At 41.8% G+C, this 26036-nt stretch overlaps 1 protein-coding gene across 1 annotated transcript; it reads left to right on the top strand.

Annotated features, from left to right (window-relative positions):
* Positions 1-1113: 1113 nt before the first annotated feature.
* GNA13 (G protein subunit alpha 13) lies at positions 1114-26036 on the top strand. Its single transcript, XM_031598838.2, has 4 exons — positions 1114-1525; positions 3164-3390; positions 19186-19236; positions 23700-26036. The coding sequence occupies exons 1-4, from the start codon at positions 1243-1245 to the stop codon at positions 24270-24272; spliced, it is 1134 nt and encodes a 377-aa protein (XP_031454698.1). The 5' UTR covers positions 1114-1242; the 3' UTR covers positions 24273-26036.

Raw genomic sequence — 26036 nt, 5'->3', positions numbered from 1 at the left:
AGGGAGAGCCAACAGGAGATGGAAGTAGCCTTGAAACAAAGTGCAGGTAGCCCTAGGAGACACTTCTCTGTCCTGAAGCAGCAAATACCTCTTTGTGAGGGATATCCTGGATGAAGAAGGTGATATTGCCATGGGGAGACATCAGTAAATAGCTTCTTTCTTCATTCTTTCCCTCATTGTTGTTGCAGCACAGGTTTTATGTGTATTTCTCTGCTGGCGTGGAAAGCAAAGACCCATTATGATATCCATGCACAACCTCGACTGTCAGTTATCTTTTCTGCTGCACAGCTTTGATTTTTAACCTGCTTCGATGACTAATTACATCTCCTTTTGTTACGCTTCCCTGGTGGGCATTAACTCACCTTCAAAAAGAAGACAAGCTGTATGGTCTCTATGCTTTAACTCTATCCATCACTGGGATGCAATAAACGCTCATTTTCTCTTATCAAGAACATCAAACATTTTGAAGGAAAGCAGTTACGAGTTCCACCTCACTGACCAGAACCATTAGAACTTAAATCCAAGAGGAATCACTTGCTCTGCCCACCTCACAGAGAGCAGCCAACTTTCAGGAAAACTTCACTACAAAACGCATCAGAATGCTGGGTTTGCTCATTTAATGTTGGTAAATAAACACCCCGCTTGCTTTTCATCCCTGTGAGGCGTGTGCTTTGTGGTTTGCTCAGTCTGTGCCACGGCGCAGCACCACAGGCGAGCTCTCAGAGCACCGAAGAGGAAATGCGTGCCAAACCGTTCCGAGCGTTTTCACAAAACTGTTTGCTTTTCGAACCGAGAACAAAAACCGCTGAGCCGGCAAAGCTCCATCCTGCTCTTCTGACCGAGGGCTGACCTCCCCCGGCCAGCTTCCCAGCACCGTGCCGAGCCGTGGTAAATGTGCTGTTGCCCAACCCGGCCGGCTCAGGCCTCGTTTTCCGTCACATTCACTTCGTCCACAGTAACGAAACCCGCCGCCGCCCCCCGCCATTTCCTGTCAGGAGCCGCCGCAGCGCGGGACTCCCGCCCAGAGCGGGCGCGACTCGCGGCCACGTGACACCCCCGGGTGCGTTGGAACCGTCACGTGACGCGGGCGGCGGGCGCACGCGGTCACGTGAACGCGCGTGCGAGGCGCGAGGGGACGTCCTACGCCGAGGGTGGAGCCGCGGATGCGCATGCGCGGGCAGAGAGCGGGCTGGTGCGGGCCGGGCCGGGCGGCCGCTCCCCTCGCTGGCAGTGCTCGCTAAAATGGCGGACTTCCTGCCGTCGCGCTCCGTGCTGTCGGGCTGCTTCCCTGGCTGCCTGCTGACCAGCGGCGAGGCCGAACAGCAGCGCAAGTCTAAAGAGATCGATAAGTGCCTCAACCGGGAGAAAACCTACGTGAAGCGCCTCGTCAAGATCCTGCTGCTGGGAGCGGGCGAGAGCGGCAAGTCCACCTTCCTCAAGCAGATGCGGATCATCCACGGGCAGGACTGGGACCGGGCGGCCCGCGAGGAGTTCCGGGCCACCATCTACAGCAACGTTATCAAGGGTGCGTCGGCCGGGGGCGGCCTTAGGGTGGCGGGGCCCGGGGCCGGGGGCTGGGCGGGGGTCCTCGGCCTCCGTCCCGCTCGGGGTTCCTCGTCGGCGGCCTTTTCTCCTGCCGGCGGGGTCGGGATGCGGGGCGGCGGGTGGGGAAGAGCCGCACCTGAGGCCGGGCCGTGCCCCGTGCCGGGCAGGAAGCTCGGCGCGCGTTCTGCTTCCGTGCGAGGAGCGGCGGCGGCGGGCTGACAGCGGCGGGCAGAGCTGCGCGCTCCGAGCGGCCGCAGCCGGGCTGGGCGCCTCGCCTCGCCGCTGTCAGCCGGCCGCGCGTTGTCAGCCCTGCCTTCTCACCCGTGAGTTTGGGTTCTGTAAGGCTTTGGTACCATCTTCGGTGTGTTTCTTGAGGCTGAATCGTGGGCAGATGTCAGCGTTTCTAAACGGGGCTCCGGGATTCCAGCGGTTCTTAAAGAGCCGTTTCACAACAGTGCTTCAGATCGAGGCTGAAAAACGTAGCGAGGAAGTAGAAGTCGCGAGCAGAAATGTTGAGGTGGTAGTCTCTTAATAAAACCAGGTGATTCGTACTGTAAAGGTACACACGGAGCAAGTGCGGGTCTGCTGCCGCAATCATTGCTTTGACAGATACAGCAGTGACAGAAACAGAATGAATTTTGGAAGGATGCTTTGGTATTGATGAATTATAGAATGGCCTGGGTTGAAAAAGTTCTCAAAGATCATCTAGTTTCACTCTGCTGTCGTGGGGGGGTCATTATCCCTCCGTTAGTACACACCATCTTTCTCCGTGCCTTTACAGTTGCTTATTTTTACCAGATTTTCTTTCTTTGCCACCAGCAAACCTAACACTAGAATTTATTTCCCCTTGTTTACGTGATCGGTATCAACACAATTTTATTTCTTTTTTTTTTCCCTCTAAAATCTATGTGAGACAGTTTCAAGATGCTCAGTTTCTCCTAGAGGTTATTTACTTTTTTTTAATTATAGTAAGTGTGGGAAAGTCTTCATGTAAATGCAATTCCAGCTGCTCTTGAGCAGTAAAACCACACAGTTCAGAAAGCTCTGTGTTTTTACTGAGTTTAGTCTGCACATCATGCAGATGTTAAAGACTGTCAACTCTACAATTCAATACGACACTGTAACAAAGTAGTAAGATGTGCTCCCTGTAGGCACTAGGGAGCCTTAAAATTAAGCCATCGAGTGGTTTAATGTATTCTGAAATAAACTTTTAAATATACTTCATTTGTTTGGTGTTCCTGCCAAGTAAATATAACAGCTGTAAAATGATTCAGGAGATCAGAGGAAAATATATGTGAAATATATTTATGTAATACCATAGATTGGGGATTTAGTGGTTTAAAGATGGCACTTTTGGAAGTGTTGTACTTCGGATATTATCCTGTTTCTCAAAGCTGCATTTTCCTGATAGCAGCTCTTCTGAGTTTTGTTACTACCTGATGATGTAGTATTTTAATTCAATATTTCTGAACCTTTTTGATTTTCTCCTGCCTTCAGAGCCTTACTGAGCTTTGATGGTACAGAGTAACATACTGTTGGACACTCTGCAGAGTTATAGGCTAGAAAAATAGTAGGTGCAGACAAATTCTAATTGCAGCGCTCTTTCATGTTGTTAAAGGTGTGAGAGTCCTTGTGGATGCCAGGGAGAAACTTCATATCCCCTGGGGAGATCCTGTTAACCAGAGTAACGGAGATACGATGATGGCTTTCGATACCCGCTCAGTCACGGTGGTGCAAGGAATGGTGGAGACAGCAGTTTTTTTACAGTACCTCCCAGCCATAAGAGCTCTATGGGCAGACAGTGGGATCCAGCACGCGTACGACAGGCGCAGAGAATTCCAGTTGGTAAGCTTTGTTTTTCAGTGTTCTAAGTCTGGGGTGTGCGTGTTGTCTGGTTCGTGCGTTGCTTTTTGGTGAAACGCTTTCTGCTAAGTGACCTCCTTGTGGATGTTCAGCATTTCAGATGGTAGTCTGTTATTGTGTTACTGTGAACTCGTGCATTTAGCTCCATTTTTTTCCCCTTCTTTCCTTTCAAAACGAAGATTTACATGGCGCACCCGATATAATTGTCCTCATTTAATATGTGAGAAAGCCAAAGTATCAATTACCTTTTATGTTCAACAACAAAGCTTGGAACTGCATAGTGTTTTTAACATATGATTATTTTTATGATTTTTTACTTCAAACTTTTTTAAAAAAACATCGTTTGGAGGGATGACTTAAAGTGATCTTTAAGAAAAGATATGCATGGGTTAATGAGAAGAATTTAAAAACCACTCCCTTCTCGATTCCAATTTGAGCAATCTAGCAAACATTCCCTCTGTATACTTCCTGTTTAATTTCGGATGTCTATGTTAATTCTCATGTAATGAGGTTTTTGTTAGATGGAAGTTCTCAGCTAAGGCTGGAGTTCAGTAGTGGGATTGGAAAGGAAAAAGACTGCCTTGATTCTCGAGCTGAAGCATTAACTGTGACAGCTAAAGCCCCTTCGTTCCCTTTCCATGCTGATAGTGCAAGAGGAAATGAAGACTTTGTTTGCTGTTTATTGTTTTGTAGGCTTGTGTAGTAAATGCCAATGGCATAGGCTTGTTTAGGGGTGAGGGTGGGGTTTGACAACCTTAAAATAGATTAAATCTGTTCTTGTTGGTCTCTTAAACCTAACTGGCTTTGTGCTTTTATGTCTTAAAAATAACCTTTGTCTTAATGTGAATCTGAACAATGGCTGATGATGTCTCCTGTTGAGCTATTATGAACGATTGTATAATCACAGGCTGGCTTAAATAGGTTGTATAAATATTCTTTATAAATATGTATTGCCCAGATTCTGGAATGTCTCAGAGAGGTGCCCAACTTGCTTATCGCCTGCCTGACCCGTTTGTGCTATTTCAGTATGTTTTTAATGAGGCCTATTGCATTTTATATTTTGCATTGGAAATTATCACAAAGGGGTAATTGCATGTCTGTATTCAAGATTTTTATCTGCTGCAAATGTGACTTCTCGTTGTCATAATTGCCATGCTGCAGTGATCTGTTTTAAAAATCCATTGAGTAAAAACGTTTCATCTTCTATTAGATTTGTTTAATGACTCGAGGCTAAGTAGCTCCCTTTTCCTCCGCTTCTACTTCTGCCACCTTGGGTTTCTGACAAGTAGGTTCTTTCCATATCTGAACCATGTGCAGAGTTTCACTTTGAGTAGGAGCTGAAAACGTTTTCTACTGAATCTGTGAAGGGAGGGGAGGAAAAGAAAGTTTTGTTTTGGAGGTTCCTAAAGCTGTGTAATGGGCTCTGCAAAAAACACATGTTACCATTCGGGCTTTAGGCAGAATTTAAAGTATTTCTTAATGTGCTATTCATAGTTGAGTGCTGCCCTAGTAATAGGTTTTGCAGATCAGGTAACTGCTCTATTTATACTTACGCTGCTTTATTCCCTAAATTGTGCTGAGATTTTGAAAGGATTTATTTATCACATGATATAAACATGAAAAAAAAAAAAGCTGAATGATGTCATTGCATGGGGTGCAAGCAGCGTGTAAATGCTGCCCAAACATCAAGTCTCAATTTTACCCTAGTACATTTCAGCGTTAAATTCTGACAGATACACGTGGTCAACAGAATGACAAAGAACTCCTGAAAGCAGTGTGTACTTCTGACATATCCACTGGCAGGCTTTGTAGGAGTGTGTTCAGGGAGTCCAGGCATGTGCTGTGGGGTGGAATGAAGACAAATAGCTAAGGTGGGAGTTGAAGGTGTACCTGAGGGAGGGCAAGGGAGCTGGAAGACACATGCAGGTGGCTCAGTTGTACTGAGTACTGACTCTTCAAAGAAGGCTTAAAAACTGAAAATTGTGTTGCAGCGTGGGAGATGAAAGAAAAATACTGTTCTACATCCAGTTTAACTGCATGTAGCAAAAAATGAAATGTAATGAAAAAACGTAACAAGAGAAATCAGCAATAAAGGAATTAGAAAGGAGTATTATTTGCCTGTGTATGCTCTAACTTTAGAGTGATGAGCAACTTTGAGACTGCACTGAAAAACATGTCTGGTATTATAATGGCACAGACAGGAATGCAGGGAAAGTACTGCTTATGATGGGAGTAAAGCAAAGGCAGAAGTGAGCAAATGAAGTACAGAGCAATGACGGATAAGAAGCAAAACAAAAATTTGTGTGGACATTGTGGAGGGAAGGATGCAGGAGTATGGTTCTGGATGCCATTTATAGCCTGAGTGTAGAATAAGAGAGATTAAGATGAAAGCTTACACACGTGTAGTTAAAATTTGAAGAGGGCTGTATATTTGTGAGAGATCATTAAGCTATTTGTTTTGTTTTGTTTTTCTCCATCTTTCATTTGTAGCACCAGAGATGATGCTAGGATCCTAAAGAAGCAGCGTTGTCTTTTTATAGCAATGTGAGGGAGGGGGGGAGGAATGCGGTTATATTTTAATAGAGTTAGAAATCAGCATTTCCATGCCTAGTTCACTGGTGTCCTTCCTCATTTTGTTAATTTAAGTGGTCATGGGGATAGTTAATATCTTAGTTCCCTCTGTATAAAAATAGGGGCCTTCTGGCAGTACTTACAAGTACAGCAGTACTTATGAAAATTCATTAGTTCATCCTTGTGTAATGCTTTAAAACTGAAAAGAACTAATGACAGCTTACAGTGCAATATGTGCTACTTCAGTAATTCTCTGATGGTTAACATTATAATCCCTCAAATTTTATTACAAACCATAACCATTTAGGTACCAGCACGGTTAACTACAGGTTACTTAGGCTCCATAGCATAGTCAGTTCCTGTAATTTGCTCTTGGGGTTTTGGTCATCCACAAGCTTTTTCTTTTGTCTATGGAGCTTTCCTCCTATGGCCTTGTGTCCGACAGCAAGCACGGATTAGCTATGGAGTTAGTCTGTGTCACCCTAATGCTTTGTCATCTCATTCACACTTTGGGTTTCCCATTACAAGTTGACTTCCAGTAAATGCATGTATGCAATCTCCTGAAGTGACTTGGATGAACCTACCCATTCTCTTAATTGTCTCGCAGACCGGTGGTTGTTTAAATACAAAAGCAAACTGGTTTTCCGTTTGGTTGGAAAACTGCTACTTGAGCACTGGAGTGAAATTTGTATTGCTTTACTTGGAGGAGGAGGGAAGCAGAGGTATTTTTAACAAATTGTGAGGGATGTCTGAGTGCTTAAGTAGAGACTTCCTTGCCTTAATGTTTATACCCATGGGATCCTTCGTTCCGTAGTTGTAAAGGTTTGCTGCTCTCATTGAGTTTTGCTTTCAGGCACTGGCAGCTGAAAAAGCATCTCGTTCTGATGCTGTGCATCCAGTAACTGAGGAGAGCACTTCTGTGCAAGTGTTGCTTCTGAAACAGTCTGCTTCTCTCTGAGAGTGGAAAAGTGGGATGAGAGCTGGGTTCCTCATTTGCATGACAAGCTTTGAATGTGTTAAAGATAACTTTTGGGTGGATTTCGACGTTCGTTACTGGTGTTTGTTGATCTTCAGATATGTGCTTCTTGCCCTACTTGCACATTACACAGATGTTTTTTTAATGCCATGACCCTTCAGTGTGAGGAGGCAGTGATGACATTTCATTCTGTCAGCGTTCACCCAGAGCTGCAGGCACTGATGGCACATAAAGGCGATTGGGTATGTGTTCACCTCTGGGTCCTGTTTACTTTTGTGACATGTCTGCAAGTGCTCGATCAGATTATAGAAGACAGGAAAAGGTGTGTTCAGAGTAAAGTTCTTTTTGCTGCAGCTTCTCCATAGTATTTTTTTTTGTCATGCAGAGTAGCACTTTTGGAGAGTGTTGTACAGCTTACTGGAAGATTGTATTTCATCTTCTTTTGGAGCTTTTGTAGCTTCTGCCTCTGAATATTGATGGGGCTATTGTATGCAAGAGGAACATTAAATTAGCTCTTAGGGAAAGAATCAGTCCTCAGATGGCCTTTGCAAAGTACTAGCAAAATTTACTGTTCTTTCAGGCCCAAAGGCAACTTATCTTTGAAATACACATATAGAGTAGTGATCCTGAGGAGGCCAATGCTTTGAAGGTAAACTGGGCTGCGTGACATAGCAGATGCATCCACATGCGAGAAAGAGGAAGTCATGTCTTAGAGGCAGTTCAGAACTCAGCGCTTCAGCAACTCTGAACCTGGAGAAAGACAGAGTATCTTGCCCACACCTCCTCAGAAGTGTCTTCTACACCGTACTTGTGACACTGAATTTCAGAAGGCTTTCAACAGCTTGTATCCTCTGGAATGTGTCAGTACTCCTCTCACTATTCATCCTCTGCAGCCTCCCTGAACTGGAGGGCAAACTTCAGTGCACAGACTGTCAGAAAGTTGTATTGACTCATGGAGGGTTGTTAGAATTGGGTAGTATGGTTAGGTTGTGGTTGGACTTGATGATCTATAAGGTTTTTTCCAACCTGGGCAATTCTGTGCTTCTGTGTAAGAATCTTCTTTGTGATCCAATCACACAGTGATTCTGTAAACATGTATTGACTTAGTTCAGTTAGTGTGTTTAAAAAAAACATTGTGATTACACTGCATGTTGCTTGAATTTTTGTGGATAAAAAATAACCAACTGCTGCTGCTTTGTCAGTGTTGAAATATGAATTGTTTTTCCCCTTTTTCCCTGATCAATAGGTCTGCTAAACATCACATGACGAGATGGCATGTGTACAGTGAGCACGACTCCTTAAAACCCTTGGAAAGGTTAGAGCTACTTGCCATCTTCTGTCCTTACTTTGTATTAAAAGGATTTATCAAAGCTTGTTGCTAACACAAATTTCCACAAAACTCATTTCTATAAAGTGAATCATTCAAATCCTCAGAGAAGACTGGGAGTCTCTGTTGTTCTGCTGTTTTTCCTGTTCCAGTGACAAGATTATGTGGATCTATATTAATAAGGTTTTGTATAGAGATTAACACTAGAGCCAAACAGTAAGGAGGCTTATTTTTTTGGCTAAAATCCCTCCCAACATGTCTACGGGTGCTTTGGGTAATTGGGATTGATCATAATATTGTGACTGAGCTGAATTACCTTTGAATGAGCTCTTAATACAAATTTTACACAAAATGCCAACTTTCATCCTTTTCTAAATTCAGATTAGGATTTCTGTTTCAATCTCTTTGAGTTCCTGTGCCTCGAAAGGCTGCTTCTGGATCTGCCTCTTTCCTCTTCTGCCATTCTACCTTGTCTGCCTGCTAGCTGTTCTTCAGAAAGGTACTGAAGTATCTGAAGAGCAGTGGCCATGGATTGCCTGCTGGCTTTGTTGCATAACCTGGCCTGGTTTTACAGATGGACATCTTTGTCATGTTTTTTTCTGAACACCTAGAAAGTAGATTTTTTGTTATTCACAATAGTTTGATTTTTGTTTTTCAAGTTTGAAAGTAATTTTGATATGGGCTTTATCTCCACTGGGCGAAGTTGAGTGCTGAATGTGATTGCTATGCTGATCTGGTGCAGCTAGTGGCTGTATGAGTGGCTCTTTCTTTACAACTACTCCAAATGAGTGTATATATATCTTGTGAATTATTTTCGTGTACACATGCGACTGGATTGGGATTGTTTCAGTGGAAGCTGACTTGATGTGGATGTGTTATGCCAGTACATACGTCAGACGGAAGCATGCTGAGTTGACTTCCAACCAAGAGTTCAGAGGAAGAGATTTAAGTGGGTGAACCTTTTCTCAGCAGATTCTTTGAAATCTGTGCAGAAGTGTTAGATGAGTTTTTGGTGCTTCTGCTGCCTATGGTCTAATGTGAGACCTTGGTACAAACACGGGCTAGGAGCCAATTTCCTTCCTGGTTACTAACCTGCATGTCAGTACCTGTAGCACTGTTACTTCACACAGTTTTGATGTGGCAGTGGCTCAGACTTTGTCCATTTGGAAATTACTTTGTATGAGGCCAGTCTACACTGCAAAATCCCAATATTCACAGCAGTTGGCAAATCTCCGTGCTGGCATAACGTGTGGAAGCAGCAGTGATGTTCCATTCATATACATTAAATTAATTTTACACTTCAGGCAAAGAATAGAGTGATCTTTTTCATATGTGAACATGGGATCTTTTAGGATTAAGGTGAAGTGCCAGGGGCAGCACTGTCTCATGCTGCTGTTCCTAAATTTTAGCCTTAGAGGCTGGTTCCAGTCTGCTGTTGCTGAGCACATCTTACATCTTCTCTGGTTGTATCTGGATGTCTGCGTAGGCTGTGTTTATCAGTATGAGCTTCACTTTGTGATGAGTACTGCTTAAATGTGCCCTGCTCATGCTGTAACTCTTATGCAGAAGCAGCAAAATGGTAGGAAACTTTAACTTGTGGTAGCTGAGGAAGTTGCTTAAGAAAATGTGAGAAAACAAAAGTGCAGCTGACCTTAATACGTACGAAAACGTATAGAGTAACTATACTGGCTACTGTAGTATATGCACCTTTTCTTCCTTTTTACCAAGGAACTGAAAAGGTCCTGCATCCTTTTTTTATTAGAAGTGAGTTTCTCTGTTTTCCTCCTTTGTTTAATGATGCCAGAGAAATGGCTTTAAGCAACCTGCTGGAGGGGGGGCTCAGCAGACAGCTGGAAGCACTTCTCACTGGCTGTGCTGTGGTGTTTGGTCACCCCGTGGTGACTGAATAAAGGGGACAGGGATGTTGCAGGAAAGGGGATACAATATGCAGATACCTTCTGAAATCCAGAGCATCTCTGCAGAAGCGTGTACAACAGCTACGTCGTTCTTTTAGTAGGTTATCTAGGGTGTAATTCTACAAGTGATGTGAAATGTGTGGATGTTGCTTCTATTTAGGAAGTTTCCGAGGTTCTACTGTCTTGAGTGCTTTAGACACAACTTTCACTACATCTTAAATTAACATTCATCCAATGGTACTTGTAGCTCTTTCAAAAAGGTAGTACATTTATCACTAAATCTCATAAAATATCTTGTTACATGCTCTCATACACTAGTATGGTACTAATGCTTAGTTCTGCTGGTTTAGTGCTGTTTGCAAACAAAAATATCAGAACTTAATTGAAATGGGTTCTGCTAATGGAGACAGAGGAAGAACTAAAAAGCATTTGGTCGCCTAGATTTCTCATGAGGCTGAAATAGAAACCAAATGTGCGTTATAAAACTGAATCCTAGGGATACTTCAGTGCATGCATCAGTATCTAGTTTAGGGTTCTGCTTTTAAGATGTTATGATTTGGTTTACTGAATATGCAATAATGGAATTTTCAAGCATCTTAAAGTTCAACATGACCAGTTTTAGTGCTGATGTGTTCCCACATGCCAAATACTTCTCATTTTTTTGGAGCCTTTGCCAGTCTTGTACAACTTAGAAGCAAGCAAAGCTCTAAATGATGGATGGTGGATTTGCAGACTCACTGCTGCTTCAGTGTTACATTAAATACAGTTTGAGTTGCAAACACATGAAGTCATGGAGCCAGTGGGTCAGCACACTGGAAGAGGAACAAATGTTTACAGTCTTGTTCCAGTCTGTTTTGTGTGCAAAACATCTAAAGTTTACATAGATGCTTCCCAGAGTGTAAATAGGGACTGGGAGGTGGCTGTTTCATCTCCATCAGTGCCTGTTTTCATATGGCTTCTCGCTAGGTCCCTATGTGTTTTGACTTGAAAGATCATTTCATCAATGAAATTTTGAAAAATATTTGCAAAATATTAAGTGTCTTTCCTAAAGGAAATGTTCTGGAAGACAGGTATGGGTTGTAAATACTGAGGGAGCAAGTGAAAATGGTCTTTGAGTGGTCTTTTGTACTTGATCTTCTGAACAATATATTCTAAATTGCAGTCATGGATTGATTTCAGGTTCTGGCAAACCTGAGTGTATTTGTTCGATGCACTGCTTTTGCAGTTGTTGTGTCCTAAATTCTGTCTGTGGTTTTTGCTAACTTGGCTCTGACCTCTGCAGGAGGCTGCAGGAGAGACCTCTGTTTGCATCGTTTGGAGCGGTCCTAAGGATGCATGGCATGCCAGCGTAAATGCTGTGTTTTGCTTGGGCTTTTAGCTGTGGGAAAGCTTTTCAGCAGGCTCTTGGGTTTTGCTCTTGAGTTGTACAAACAGAATCACTTCATACAGCTCAAAATTGTTTCATTTCTTAAAATTCTCAGCTGCTAATGGAATATGGCACATCTTGCTTTCCAAGTAGGCTTTCAGGATTACTTGGAAATATCATAACTGAGCGATGTGCGTGGAAGAAACTGTAGTTTTGTAGGCTTTAATGGAAAGCTATCTCTGTTCTAGTCTAAAAGCTGTAGTGTATTTTCATATCTTTAAGCAAATTTTATTAGGAAGCTGGCAATTAAATCACTTCATCAGGAGATGGGAGAGATACCTAGCTAACAAATGAAATTGGAGGCTTAAGTCAATGAAGCACTTTGAAGGATGATTCAAAACCATATTCAGTGCAAGAAGAAAACAGATGTTAGAGCCTTGTTTGGAATACTGTGTTCTAGGCTGGAGTGCTCATGGCCTGGCGTTCTGCTCCTTCCTGCTGGGACACAGCAGCCATGCAGGTGTCCCTGGGTTTCCAGCAGCCTACAGGTGCTGCCTGCTCACTGCATTGCATGTGCTCAGGTTGACGTGCTCTGTCTACCTCCATTTCTTAACCACATTTTGAGAATTATGGTTTAATTGGATTACTTGGTAAATAGGGAATAATAGATTAAAGGGATATAATTGGGTTAAAAACCCTTCTTAAACTCCTTCACCTTTTGCTGTTAGTGCTGTTGTATGAGATAAAAACGTCAGGCATGCAATGAACTCAGTGGGACTCCTCCCTTTCTTGTTTCATTTTTAGCTTTGTGCTATTGAGTGCCCTCCACCAAATGGCACCCAGCTGTTCCAAATTCTGTTCTACTACCAAAAGGTTTTACAGAAGATTACTTTTTATGAATCAAGACCTAAACCTTTCTTTTTTTAAGGCCAGATCCTCAGTTGTGTGCCTGAATGAGGTCTCACCTGTACGCTGCGTGATGTGTTTCTCATTGCTCTGAAGAAAAGTCAAATACAATGTGATCTGCACACAGGAAGCGCTGAAAAGAGGAAATAGGATGGTGCTGTGCAGAGGTAGGACGAGCTGTGACGCATTTGTGACGTGCATTGGTGCAGGAAGGGATTGTTTTGTACCCCTGTAAAAGCAGATGTACTCTGTGTCTGAGGTTCTGCACTTTTGCAAAAACCTGTCGCTAATTCCAATGAACTAAAATTTTATCTTGAAAACAGGCAGAACAGATTTAAGCTGACTATTCAAATGGTTGCACTGGAGAGAAAGAAGATAGATCCTTAAAGGTCTGATAATGACATAAGGTCTGTGCTTCAGCCCTCCTGAGACTGTTCTTTTAACACAGCAGTTTAAAGCAGTTTGCCATCACTTCTTAGGGACAAATGAGTATAACATGGATCAGATGTTGGGTCTGTTTGTACCACAAGGGGTGATAATGCTTCTGTGGGCATAAGTGGGGTGATTTGCTTTGGTGGAGGTGTCAGTTTGTGCTGGTTTTAACGTAACATTGTCTGTAATTAAAGGAAATGTATTTCTGCTGGAGAGCTGTTTTCTGTGTTAGTCAAGGCTTTCAGTTCAGTAAGTAAATGGACAGTTGCTTACACTGACACTTTTCTCAAAGTGCTTTATTAAAAAGGAATCATTGGATATTCTTATTGTAAACTCCTGAAATGTTGCCAATAAAGTTTCTCTTTAAACAGAAAGCAATATATCAAATGTTAGAACAGATGAATGGCAATTGGGAAATAAATAATTTTCCCCAGCCATAGCAGATACCAAGCAAGTAACTGAAGTCACCGTGAAGTTGGGAGGGTATCTGAGCTTTTTCTTCTGATCAGAATAATCAAGTTACACATATGAATGTGCATGATTTCCATGCTTTTCTCTTAACTGAAATGTGTTTGGAAGAGGAACCCCCACTTAAAAGGCCCAAGAGGAGTGAACAATGAGAGAAGTTAATCTGTAGAAACATCAAAGTTGAGAAGGGCCCAGGAGTGTTCCTCACTCTGAGGCTAGTGAAAGAAATGGAGCAGACTTAATGTCTGGATGTAGGACTTGCTCAGCTTTCACTGTTCTGACTATCAAAATAATTTGAGATTGGAGATAGGTACCTTAATTAGGGTTAGATGTGTTAATGACATAAATGTCATCTTGATCATCTGACTCTTTATGGCAGTGTTTTGAGCCTTGGGGATTGGGTGAAGGGTGAGCTGTGGTGCTCCTACCTGCTCATCTCACTAGGAAATGTCATTGGCTTGACTCAGACACCTCTGAGGATTGCTCCTGTGCTTACTACTGAAATTTCAGAGGACTTGTGGTGGATTGTCAATAGCAGCACCACTGATCTGTAGTCAGAATTCCTTTGGATTGGCTGGGGCAGAGGGAGATCAAGAAAATAAAGGTTACGGGTTCTTTTGGTTGGATTATTTGTAAAAATCCTCAGATGTGATTTTATTTGTATTAAACCTCTAATAGCAGAAGCTGTAAGTACTTGATTGTATGGGTGTTGTAAGATGCAGAATTCTATTTAACAGACTGGTTCCTCCTACATCTTTCCTTCTTCAGGCTGCATTTCCCTGCTTATAGGCAGTTTGCTCTCTATGTCAACTTAGGCACACACATAGCAACCCAAGAACACTTTAGTTACCTGTTCTTCCTTTAAACTAAGCTTTAAAAAAAACATGTTTTTTTGGTTGTTTGGGTTTCTGTTTGTTTGTTTTTAATAGATGTGGAAATGTTGGTTTCTCTTTTCCCAGAAATTCAAGTCAGGTCAGGAAGAGAAAATGATTGGTGTTTGCTCTAGTTATCAAGCTGTATCTCCTGTTCTCAGTAAATACCTGATTTACTCTTTCAGATTCTCAGGCCTTTTTTAATTTATAGCTTCAGGAAGAATTATAGCATCTGTGTTCCCCTAAAGCAGCTACAATTCATTTAACTATCTTAAGGTATCAATAAATCATATATGATGGCTGATACTGTTTTCGTGGAAACCGAGTAAGTTGATGTCACTTCCTGAGCTTAAAAGATGCGTTCATCTGCTGTGCATTTCATGTAGTTTTCTTTCCACAAAATATTTGTGGCTGCTTTGTTGTAGGTACTTGCTGGTAATGTATTAGACAGTAATCTGTCTCTGTACCATCTTTTGTTATGAAAGACTCTTAATCTTCTGGTCTTCTGAATTAAAACAGCAGTTAGGATGCACTGGGGTCCTGTGGGTAAATCACTGTTGTAAAAAGAGTGCACTGCACAGAACTTGAGGTCCTTCATTGTACTGACATAAGCAGGACTGGTAAAAATAAATGCAGTTTTGTGAGGCAGGCTGTTGTTTTAACATCGGATACCTCGATAAGAATATGATTTAGTTGTGTTTTGTGAATTACTCCTGAGTTCATAATAAAATGACTTGGCTGGACTTCAATATAGGGATCACAAGACTCCAGGAGGCACACAAGCTGTTCTGAATCAAACCTTTCTGAAAATGGAATACTTGACAACTATGAGTAAAGTTATTTAACAGTCAACTTCCTGTGGTTTACATGCTTTTCTGAATCAGGAGGAGGCTGAAGGGCTGCAGCTGAAATGCTTACGCTTTGTTTGAAGTAAAAAGGGCATCTTCTACAAGCAGTCAAAGAGATTGCTTCAAATCTGAGATTCGAATACGTTTTTCTTAGTCCCATATTAAAGCTGTAGAAGCACAGTCATCTAATGCTGGAAGATCTTTAAAACTGATATAGGCCATTCATTTGTGCTGCACTGACTGCAGTGGCTGTTGGTTAAAGCTGCTGCTTGTCAGTGTGAGTGCAAGAAATGTGCTGAGGCCTGTTTGACTTCATCACTTACGTCGGTGTCTTCAGGGCCGGGCTGAGGAGAAGGAACTGAGCAGCACCAGCTGAGGCCATTGGGGGCCTTTCACACACTTCACAAGTCTGCTGTTCAGAACTGCTGAGCTGCAGAAATCACTTTGAAAGTTTTACCAGCGTTTAAAAACAAACAAACATAAAAACCAACACCTGGGACCTTCAAAAAGTAAAAGCAGGACCATGCTGTGCTATGTAACAGGCTCACTTGTGAATGTGCTGATGTTACCTGAGAGCAATTGATCGTAACTGCATTTTTATGTAATAGGTATCAAACCCAGTATGTGTGGTATACTTTTTTTTTTTCCTCCTCTCCTGTCTCTGTGACAGGACATCTCCTGAACCAATAAAATAGCATCAGAGATGTGTTATTCCTGGCTTTGTGACTTGTTCAGGGATCTCTGTGGAGCATGAGGCAACTGACACGAGCTCGCTGCATCACCGTGCTTTAACTAGATCTTAAGCTGGACTTTCCGTGATACATGCTCACAGAATGAGGGCTGGAAGAGAACAGCAATGTAATGGAAAAGTTGCCTTTTTTAACAGGGAGATCCTGCAGTTTCCCAAGCTGCTGTTGGGTTGGTCATTGGTGGCTTCTGTTTCACAGCTGGCAGTGCTAGAGCAGATGAGCACTGCAGCAGCCATGTGGGAGAGGTAGGGCATGGCCAGCCAGGGCAGCATGGGGAAACCCAGCTTTTTTTTCTCCAGTCATCTCAGGTATACCGGGTAGTTTACAGTTTGTCTGAGGGAAGACTTTAGAATATGACAGATGTTTGTTGAGTCCAACTGTTTAAATATAGTCACTGCCATGAGTTTACAGTGTGAGATCTAGTTCTGTATCTGGTATCAGGAAATAGCCTCATGTGAAAGCTGTCTTTGGACCTGTTGTCAGACAAGATTGCAGACAGATCATCTTCTTACTCAGCTTTAGCAATTACTGGGATTAAGTCTTTCCATTGGTTTGTTTTGTTTTTTCCTTTCTATGGATTGCTCTCCATTATCGCATAAAATACAGAGATGGACACCTTCCCAAAGTGCCAGTCTTGCTTGAGTGCTTTGTGATGCTGCCTTTTTACGCTTATTTAAAATGTGTTAAAACTCCTCAGTTCTGCAGTACTGCACTCTGATAACAATCTGTTAACCGTGATAGCTTGCTGTTCAAGGGTATCTGAAATTAGTGGTGCTTTTCCTGCTAATAGGAGAATGTTGAGGTCAGAGTGGCTTTGTATGAGTTAGTTTTCTGGCTTGTAGCTGTATGATCTAGAGTATCTGGAATACGAAGGACAAAACGGGTTGTATTTGAAGACACTGGAAGTTCTCAATGACATCCAAATAAATAAAAGTTAATGAGTGTGAATGGCTTAAAGATACTACAGGGTTGAGTCCCATTGACAGTTGCTCAGTATGGTGTCTTATTGGTTATCTGAAAAGATTTTCATGAGGAAAGAGCCCAGTGACTGATCCAAAAGCAATGAGGAGGGAAGCTCGGTGCATCTCTGCTTTTTAAATTTCACTGTTCTTACATCTGATTACTTCTATAGTTTAATCACTTGAAGTTCAGTACGGCCACCTTGATATTTATCTGCCACTGACTTCTGTTGCATGGCAGTGTAAAAACCTAAGCAACTTTCTCTGTGTTACTTTGCTGTTGCTGGACATGTGACTGCAGGGCATTACCACTGCTGCAGGACGATGCATTTTACTGCATTTGTGCTTTCTGGAAATCCCCTCTTTGGGAAGCTGCCTCTGGTGCTGTTAGGTGACCTCTGAAGGCTGTGGTTTGCTTGTGTGCGTGAGCTGCTGGGTCTGCAGTAAGCCCCAGGATTTGAAGGAGAGGCAGTAACTCATGCATTCCAGAACTGGAGAGTTAATGCTTCAGGGAATAAGCATTGCCATAAGTAGTATATAAAAGAACTGATATTAAAATACATATATGCACACACACATATACCTACAGCTCCTGAGGCCTAGGTATTCTAGAATAAATATCTTCTCTTAATGAATCTGACATCTAGCCAGTTTTTTTACATAACCCTGTGGGGGAGGAAGGTTCTCAGCTCCTACTAGAACTTAAACAAGAAATTGAGTCTGACTTTATTTTGCCATAACATTCAGCTAAAGGCAGTGGGTTTAAGCTCTTGGAAGGCTGAGTTCTGTTCCTGTTACTCCTGTTTGGGAAGCTTGAAGCTGAAGTATTCCTGGTAGGTTTGTGTACAGCAATTGTGTTTTTATTGCCTGCGAAATAAGAATGCTCTTCCACCTACACTCTCCTTGCAGGCCTGTGTTTAGAACAGATTTCTGAAATGCTGAAAAACGTAATAAAACACTTCCTGCAGTTACTGCAGGCACTTGGTGCTGTGCACAGCCGGCTTTAGAATGGTGTTACTGCTGTACTTTGTCCCCACTGAGAGAACAGGTAGAGTGGTAGGTCTGTGCTGGACTCTGTTCTACAGGTGTGTCAAGCACAAAGCATGTTTCAACTGAAGTCTCACTCTTGCCTAATGAAAAGTTGATGTTCAAATTGCCCAATTAAAGGTGCAGCATCTACTTTTATTAAGTGACTTATAGGATCTACTAACCTTGCATGTGTCTGCTGGATCCCTTTTTGCTCTGTTTCTTTACCCTAGTGTGATGCTGCTGCTTTGAGAACACAGGTTCACGCTGAGATTTGATGTAATTCCTAGAAAAATTTGTTGAGCCCAATTCAAGTGAAAAGTCATTACTACTGCCATGTAACTGCTGTCCTAATTCACTTGTCTGGCTTGGATGTAGCTGATCCAGTTTTAGATGCTTCATGGTTTCCTGCTCTTCCATCCTCAGAGTGGGAACACAGCTGCTTTTCTTTGTTTGTAATAAAGTAAGTTATGTTACAGCTTGATAATCAAGAGCTGTCACAGGGAAGCATGTTTTGTTGTTGTTGTGATGCTGGGATCCTACAGTACTGTTTTCCTTTTCATTGAGCTCAATTGGTACATTACCTATTGCAAGTAATTATGGATCCAGCAGCATCCTTGTGAGAGTTCTTCCTGGGTTCTAATGCTCTCCCAGAGTCCTGGTATGTTGACTGCAGTTACAAAAAGAATCTTCAATTTTGTGTTAGTGGAGTGATTAAGAGCTGTGGTTACTGTGATAGTGATAGCTTGAACTGGAAGGTTGCCCATACAGTAGATGCAGCATCGCACGTCATTGCAGCACAGAACGCAGTGTATTAATCCCTGACTAAGGAGTTCTTCTCCAACTTGATCCTTGACAGGAAAGCCTGTCTAGTAAAATGCTTCCTCTGTTTCTCCTCCTCTGCTCATCATTTGTTGTGCTCAAGGGCAGCACACATGAGTGGGATCCTATGGCAATACAGCTATAAATTTATCTGCCTCCAGTGCTCAGCCCTTGCATCTGAATGCATGTGCCCAGAGCCTTCAAAGGGCTAGGAGAATTGAATGCATCTTTTCATACTGAAGGCGTGGTTGTTTCCTTGCTTGTTCTGTGAATAACACTGTAGGATTTATCTAGCAATCCTAAAATTGGAAAGAATTTTCCCCTAAACCTGGCTTACTGTGCTTTTGAAGCTTAAATATTAACTGGCCTAAATAAAACTTCAATTGTGTTCTTAGGATTGCTGATTTAGGGGGAAAAAAAAAAGGTAGTAATTAAAGCTTACAACAATTCATTTTAGATTTAAATTAACTGGACTTGAGTGTATAAGCCATTGAGATGGAGTGAGCCACTTGCTAAGAACTGTTTGCTTTCGTTTCTAGGGGGAATCCGTAAAATATTTCTTGGACAACTTGGATAAACTTGGAGAACAGGTAAGCTTTTTGTTTTTCCTCTCCTCAAAGGATTCTTTGATCGCTGGATTTTAAGCCGATCAAATATAATTAGTGTCTATTAAAATAACTTCAGTTAACTTTGCCTACTTCATTACCTCAGCTGTTCATCATTGGTGTGTCAACAGCACAGGGCAACACGAGGGCCAAGAGACTTGGGAAATAAAACTCTTCTGTGGAAATTGAGCAAGAAGCAAGTTACAAATGGCTGCCCACTCAGAAGGCTGTTAAAGTAGCACATTGAGATCAACTGTTATCCAAAAATGACTTAAAAATGTGTATATATATATACACGCTTAGGAAAACTGAGTTAAATCAATATATAAACCAGAGGTACCTTACTGCAGTATCTATTTTTAAGTAGACAAATTTGGTACAGAATAGAATGTGTTTTCTCTGGGGAAAAAGCTGAAATTTCTGTAGAATATTTTCGATATGATGCTGGTTTCTGTTTCAGTGATGAAGTTATATGCTCATTAGCTTTGTACTGCAGAAACAGCATGTGAAGATTGCTTTTAAAATAGAGTGCTAGCTTCAGCTCTGTGTTTCTCCATGGTCATTTCCAGCAGATGGGTAACAAATACTGAAGGAATCCGAGCCACTTCAGATGAATGCTGTTACATCATGCTTAATTTAAAAAGTCAAATGAACAGATTGGGAAAAAAAAAAGTGGAGCCAGACTTTGTGCTTTTTTTTCTAAATAGAGCACTAGTGATGTCTTGTGGAATGTGTGTGCTTCCTGGTATCTTGCTTGAAGTCTAGCACTCACTCTTTGAATTTTTATTGGCCTTCAGTTATGAGAGAATACAAAACTGCTCTAATTCTCTTTAATGAACTACTAAACTTGTTGTAAGTGGTGGATTTCTCATACTCTAAATCCAATGCCACTTGAATTTCAAGGGTTTTTTTCCTACTTATTTTTGTGTACTTGGGTGCAAATTTTTGCAGTTTCTCTTTCAAATGTCCTTATGAGAAATCTTCTTCCTTTGATTACAGCATGAGACCGAAACTCCATACTTCAAAAAAAAACAAAAGCAAAAAAATGGTGTATGTCTATATAGATGTGTATGCATGCACACTCCAATTGTATTTCTGCTGTTGCCGTGGGAGTGCTGAACTCCAAATGACAGCATTTCCTGCTTAAGGTTAGACCGAATACTATGAGATACAAAGGATTCTTCAAGATCTGCAGTCACAGAAAATATTTAATCTTGGTGGAAAAAACTGCTAGCTGTGTTACTAAGAGTGAAAGATTTGATAGGTTCCTCTGGTTTGTTCTTATCTGTACGGAAGATTTATCTAATGATTGTTTCAACAAACTATTAATGTAAGTATTTTAGTGCTTTTATCTGATAATCTGATACAATGAGGCTGGCCTGCAACTGAATTGTGTATAAACAGATAGACCTCTGGTTTGTGTGCCCCTTGCCAAAAGGGAGCTCTTTTGCCTGTTGCCAAAAAGGGAGCTGCTGATAACAGCATGTAGGGAAAAGAACTTGCTGTTCAGATTTAATCAGCTCAGCAAAATAAGAGAGGCTGGGATCGGCTGCATTCCTTGCAATGCTTGTTACTTCTGCTGCCAGTGCAGACTGTACGTATTCAAAAAAGCTCATAGAGACATTGGTTTCCATGGTGTCGTTGGCTCTTATTCATACCTTAAATTCCAGTTGTAAGTAAGCAAACAGTGATGTGATAGGCAAAATAGCTACCTGATAACAAAAAGTGCTGTTGAAAAAGGTAGACGGTAGTGAAATTGAGGAAGATGACAATTCAGGAAGAAAGCAGCAGGTAGGAAAAAGTTGAATTGGGTTTTAGGAATCATTGCTGATTTGTATCCTTGGGAGGAGCCAGTGCTTACGGGCAAATAGAACTGCACAGGAGGAAAAGGAGAAAAAGGGAAGGTAGCAGAAAAGTCAGTCCCCATGGAAGAGCGGACAAAGTGAAGAAGAGTGGGTACAGGACAAGTGCAATGGGTGCAGCAGGAAGAGGGATTAATATGGAGGAAAGGGCTACTTTAAAATTGTTACAGTAGCAAGCTGCTGGTATCCCAGAGATCTCTATGAAGGAGAAAAAAACTAAATTGTCCTTTAAAAAGAGCATTAAAATACTGGGAGATTACTTTGGAGTAGTATTTAGTCTCCTGTAAACAAATGATGTCTCTGTAGCAAGCACTTGACTTCCAGTGCACACAACTGTGGGGCTGTGTTGCATAGGAGTAGCCAACGAGGTAGGATAAAATGTGGTAGGTCTTCTCCATGTATGTGGAACTTGGAAGCACTTGAAAGTGTTTTATCTGTGGTTGCAGTGTGCAGGGAATTTGTCAGGAATTCTAGGATGAAGCCCTTTGCTTGAAAGCCTTACTGAATAAAGAGTCAGGGCCAGCTTCCAGAGGAGTTTGCTTTGTCCTCTTGTTTCAATATGGAAAGCAATATGCAAAGCATATAAGGCCTTTCCTATTATTTGATTTTATTCATTTATGTACTTTTAAGAATATCAGTCACTCCTGAGCTTTTCTAAGACTTCCTGGTTTTGCTCTGAGAACTTGTGACTGAATTCCCAAATAAGAAACCCTGTAGGTGGCTGTTGGCAAGATGGGATATGTGTTGAGCTCTCTTGCCACAAAGCTAACAGTCAACATTACTCAAAATGCCTTCATGTACCCACTGCCATTTGATATTACACTTGTGTTTCTGGTTGTCCTCCCTCTCTTAACAGCATTTGGTAGAAAAAATCCAAGATAAATGTGACTAATATAAACATCCCATTACTTTTTATATTCACTTCTCTTTCATCAGAAGGGCCTGGAAGCACGTCTGGTGCTTGGTTGGAAGAGAACATAGAACTGTTATAGCTGTTGAATTCTCCTGCAGACTGAAGTAGTACAGGCTTGGGATTTGTATAGGGTGGGGATCTTTTGCTTCAGAGAACTGCTTTGAGATTGCAAACCATGATAAAAATCAGTGCCCTAGTCCTGGGCGGCTTGAATGAAGAGAGCAAGGAGTTCAAACAAAACAGTCTAGCTAGTTTCACTTTTGAGCTTACAAAGTAAAGCAAATTAAATGTTTGGAGCATTACGCTTCCCTTGCAATTTTTGCTGTGGTTCAGATTTTTCTAGCTCTCTTAAACTTGGAAATGCCAGTATTTGAATTGCCATATATTTTCCCTCCTGCTCTGAGCTCACAACTTGTTAGCTGAATCAGACTTTCTGGACTATGATCTTAGACATCTTTATAAAAGCTTCCAGTTTGGTGACTGGCAGTGTCAAAGGAAGACATAGATCACTAAGAAGAGGCTAAAGTTCCAGCTCTGAAACCTAAATCATTCTTCCTGAAGTTAGAAATGCTGGAAAAATGTAAGGAAGAGTTTCAGTAAGAAGTGAATGGAAAAGCTGTAAACATCAGCATCAGCCAGCTGTCTGGTTTAGATGCAGTTTTTAAACAGGAGAAGACTTAAATGTAATTCTTACAATGAAGAAATACCCTATACGCTGCATCCTGAATTTCATACCATTGAAAGCTGACTAATAAGAATTCCTCTTTCCATAAGCATCTGCATCTGTTGACAATGATCGTGTAAGAAGTGCAGAAACTTAATGCTGCCTATGAAATTCTGGGAAGAAAGGCAGGCTGGAGAACCACAGGGACAGCTGGCTCAGGTGTTTCCCTAGGCTACACTACTGCAAAAGCACTGCTGTCATCAACTACTTGTTTCTCCTTCTGTTCTACTAATTGCAATTGCACAGGATGTTTGGACAAAACCAAGCTGTGGGAGCTCAGAGGAGGGACACAGCTAATTAACAGAAGTGCTTTTTGGGTTTTTTTTTTTGGACAGATTCAGCTGGATCCAAAAGATCCATGGTACAAACACAGCAAGTTGCTTAGGTTTGACTTTCTAACGTAATTAATTGATTGCCTTTAATTACTAACTGAAGCAGCTCTTTTTTTGCCTAGAGGCAGCTGTGCAGAATGCATGAGAATATGGGGCAAACTGCCCGTAGTTAGAATGGAATACTACCATGAATACTGGTTTGAGAGACCCATTTTAGACCCCATTTGCTGCATTCCTGTGTAGTTGTCAGATGTGTTTCCTAGTTTTGTGGGAAGATGATGAATGAAGCAGAAGATAATTCAGAATAAGGGACCTTGGCATGAGAAGGTGATGGTGCACCTTTCAGGGTTGTTTGTGAATGCTTGTCGTGTGGCAAATGGAAAGCTTCAGTTCTCTGCAGACCAATAAATGTTTTGATTTAACCTTGGGTGTGTTTCCTGGTTTTGACTCCAGATCTTTGCAAAATGCTTCAGTGTTGGAATATAAATATACATACATGTGTATGTTTGTTCAAAGCCTCACGCTGTTCCTCTGCAAGCTTTCTCTCAATTGCAAGTCAGCTGCGATCATCGTGCCTGTGACTTGTCCTAACCATCAAACTGCTTTATTTTTTTTAGGATTATCTTCCCTCACAGCAAGATATACTGCTGGCAAGAAGACCCACAAAAGGGATTCATGAGTACAACTTTGAAATAAAGAATGTTCCTTTCAAAATGGTTGATGTAGGTGGCCAAAGGTCAGAACGGAAACGTTGGTTTGAATGCTTCGACAGTGTCACATCAATACTCTTCCTTGTTTCCTCAAGTGAATTTGACCAAGTGCTTATGGAGGATCGGCAAACGAATCGCCTTACGGAGTCCCTGAACATTTTTGAAACAATAGTCAATAACCGGGTTTTCAGCAACGTCTCCATCATTCTCTTCTTAAACAAGACGGACTTGCTTGAGGAAAAAGTACAAAAAGTGAGCATCAAAGACTATTTTCCAGAATTTGAAGGGGATCCCCACTGCTTAACGGATGTCCAAAAATTCCTGGTGGATTGTTTTCGTACCAAACGCCGGGACCAGCAGCAGAAGCCCCTCTACCACCACTTCACCACTGCTATTAACACAGAAAACATCCGGCTAGTTTTCCGTGATGTCAAGGATACCATCCTTCATGACAACCTCAAGCAGCTTATGCTACAGTGATGTGCAAAAAGACATTTTTATTTGAGTAACTCTTGTGTGTTGTTTTTTTTAACTAGAAGTTTACAGCAGGAGTAGAGAAATCCAGATCCTGTCAGACTTCTTGATATGTGGCTAAAAGCTGCTGCTGAACACATTATTGCCAATTTCTGCAGAATTTCAGGCTTAATCTCTCCCAGTGTAGCTTCAAGTTGACTCAAGTTGTAATTTTATAGCAGACCTATGTCTAAGTTACCTGTAAAGTGATTAAATTTGACCTTTTAAGAACATGTATATTATCTTAGAAAATCATTCTATATTCAGAATTCCAAGTCCAAACTTCAGTGTAATTGTTGCAATTGTTGAGCTTTGGCAGTAATTTTAGGGGGGCAAACCTTTCACATCTGACTTCGTAATGAAGACTGTGATACTGTAGCTGACTTACAATTTCTCAGGTCTATTGTTGGCTAGAAAACCCTTCGATCCCTCACTGGAATCATGCATCTGAAGCTAGGATTCCTGGGTGTAATGTTCTTCCTGTTAAGCATAAACCTCTGCATGGGTTTTGACTAGGATGTGCTTTAAAAAATCCGTGGATTGGAAACTTCAGTCGCCTGGCAGGAGGTATTGGTGCAGGCACAAGTCCAGCGGCGAGGCGTAGTGAATGGCACAGTGCACTGTTTCACTCTGTTGCATTGTAAGTACTGTCTTGGAGCCGTGGCAAACACAGAGCACTATGATACAGTCCTCTTGAAATTCTGATGTGGGAAGGTGAGCAAGCTAAACTTATCTTCACAAACCAGATGTGACATGTAGATACCTTTTCTTGAAGCGCTTTAATATATCACTGGTTTATGACTTCCTGCAGTGTGCCTCCTCGTGATCAGTAAGGATTTGGTGATGGATAGAAGTACTTGCAGACCTAAGTGCCTCCTCGTGTTCTGTCCTACAGTATTTTCAGTGGCCTTATGCAAATGTGTGTTCCCAGCAGAGGCCTTGTGTAGCTGACACCGTGAAGATGAATGTGTTTTCTGAAAAAAGGGCATCACAGCAGAATATGCTTCAGCTGATGAGGTTCTTTCTGAGACTTTCCAGTTGGGTCTAGCAATCCTAAGTGTACTTGAGCCAAACATGTTGCATAGCGTACTTTAGAGTGCTGCTTGTGACTAATAATATTTTACCAAAAGTTCCATTATAGTTTTTTTTTTTAAAGGGTAGGGGGGAGGTATTACTGTTGCCATGTGATTACAAAATAAGAAAAAAAAAATGCTTCTTGCCTAGAAATCCTCATCCACTGTGCAGTGTGCTACTAAGTAAGAGTAAGCTTGCCAACGTGGGTTTTTACAAAGTAGAGCTGCTCCAAGTCTTTCCCCAGGCTGTAGTTCCACTTAGTCTGCCCAACTTGCCACTTTGCCCCGTGGAACCTGCACATTCCTGTGGATCCTGATGCTGGCCAATGTTTTCTTAAATTGAATTTTTATCAGCATACCACATATGTGGCAAGAGGTGTGATGTAATGTTCTCTCTGCTCGGAGCAGCGTCCCTGCAGGTGTGATCATGTTGCTGGAACATAGGAAAATTGCTTGTCTTCTGAACTTAAACCTTACTTACTGTGATTGTAAGTTGTATTAACATCTGTACCTCATTCTCCTGTTCATAGATGGAGCATAGTGTATTTTTATTTAGTTAAGTGCTTTGAAAGACCTCTATTTTTTATATCATCCAATGAATAGTCATAGATTAGTCTGTGTTTGCTGCATTGAGGCACTATTTTGGGAGGAAGGAATT

Source organism: Phasianus colchicus, chromosome 20, assembly GCF_987193195.1.
Source record: "Phasianus colchicus chromosome 20, bPhaCol1.hap1.1, whole genome shotgun sequence".
Lineage (NCBI taxonomy): Eukaryota > Metazoa > Chordata > Aves > Galliformes > Phasianidae > Phasianus > Phasianus colchicus.
Note: the sequence above shows the minus strand (reverse complement) of the source record. Positions and strands in the feature narration are given on the sequence as shown.

What these genes read in the sequence shown, in the direction of transcription:
- GNA13 (XM_031598838.2), top strand. Translation starts at nt 1,243, where the DNA reads ATGGCGGACTTCCTGCCGTCGCGCTCCGTGCTGTCGGGCTGCTTCCCT. An exon ending in GGCGCAGAGAATTCCAGTTG is followed by an intron (nt 3,391 to 19,185) that starts GTAAGCTTTGTT and finishes TTTCGTTTCTAG; the next exon opens with GGGGAATCCGTAAAATATTT. An exon ending in TGGATAAACTTGGAGAACAG is followed by an intron (nt 19,237 to 23,699) that starts GTAAGCTTTTTG and finishes TATTTTTTTTAG; the next exon opens with GATTATCTTCCCTCACAGCA.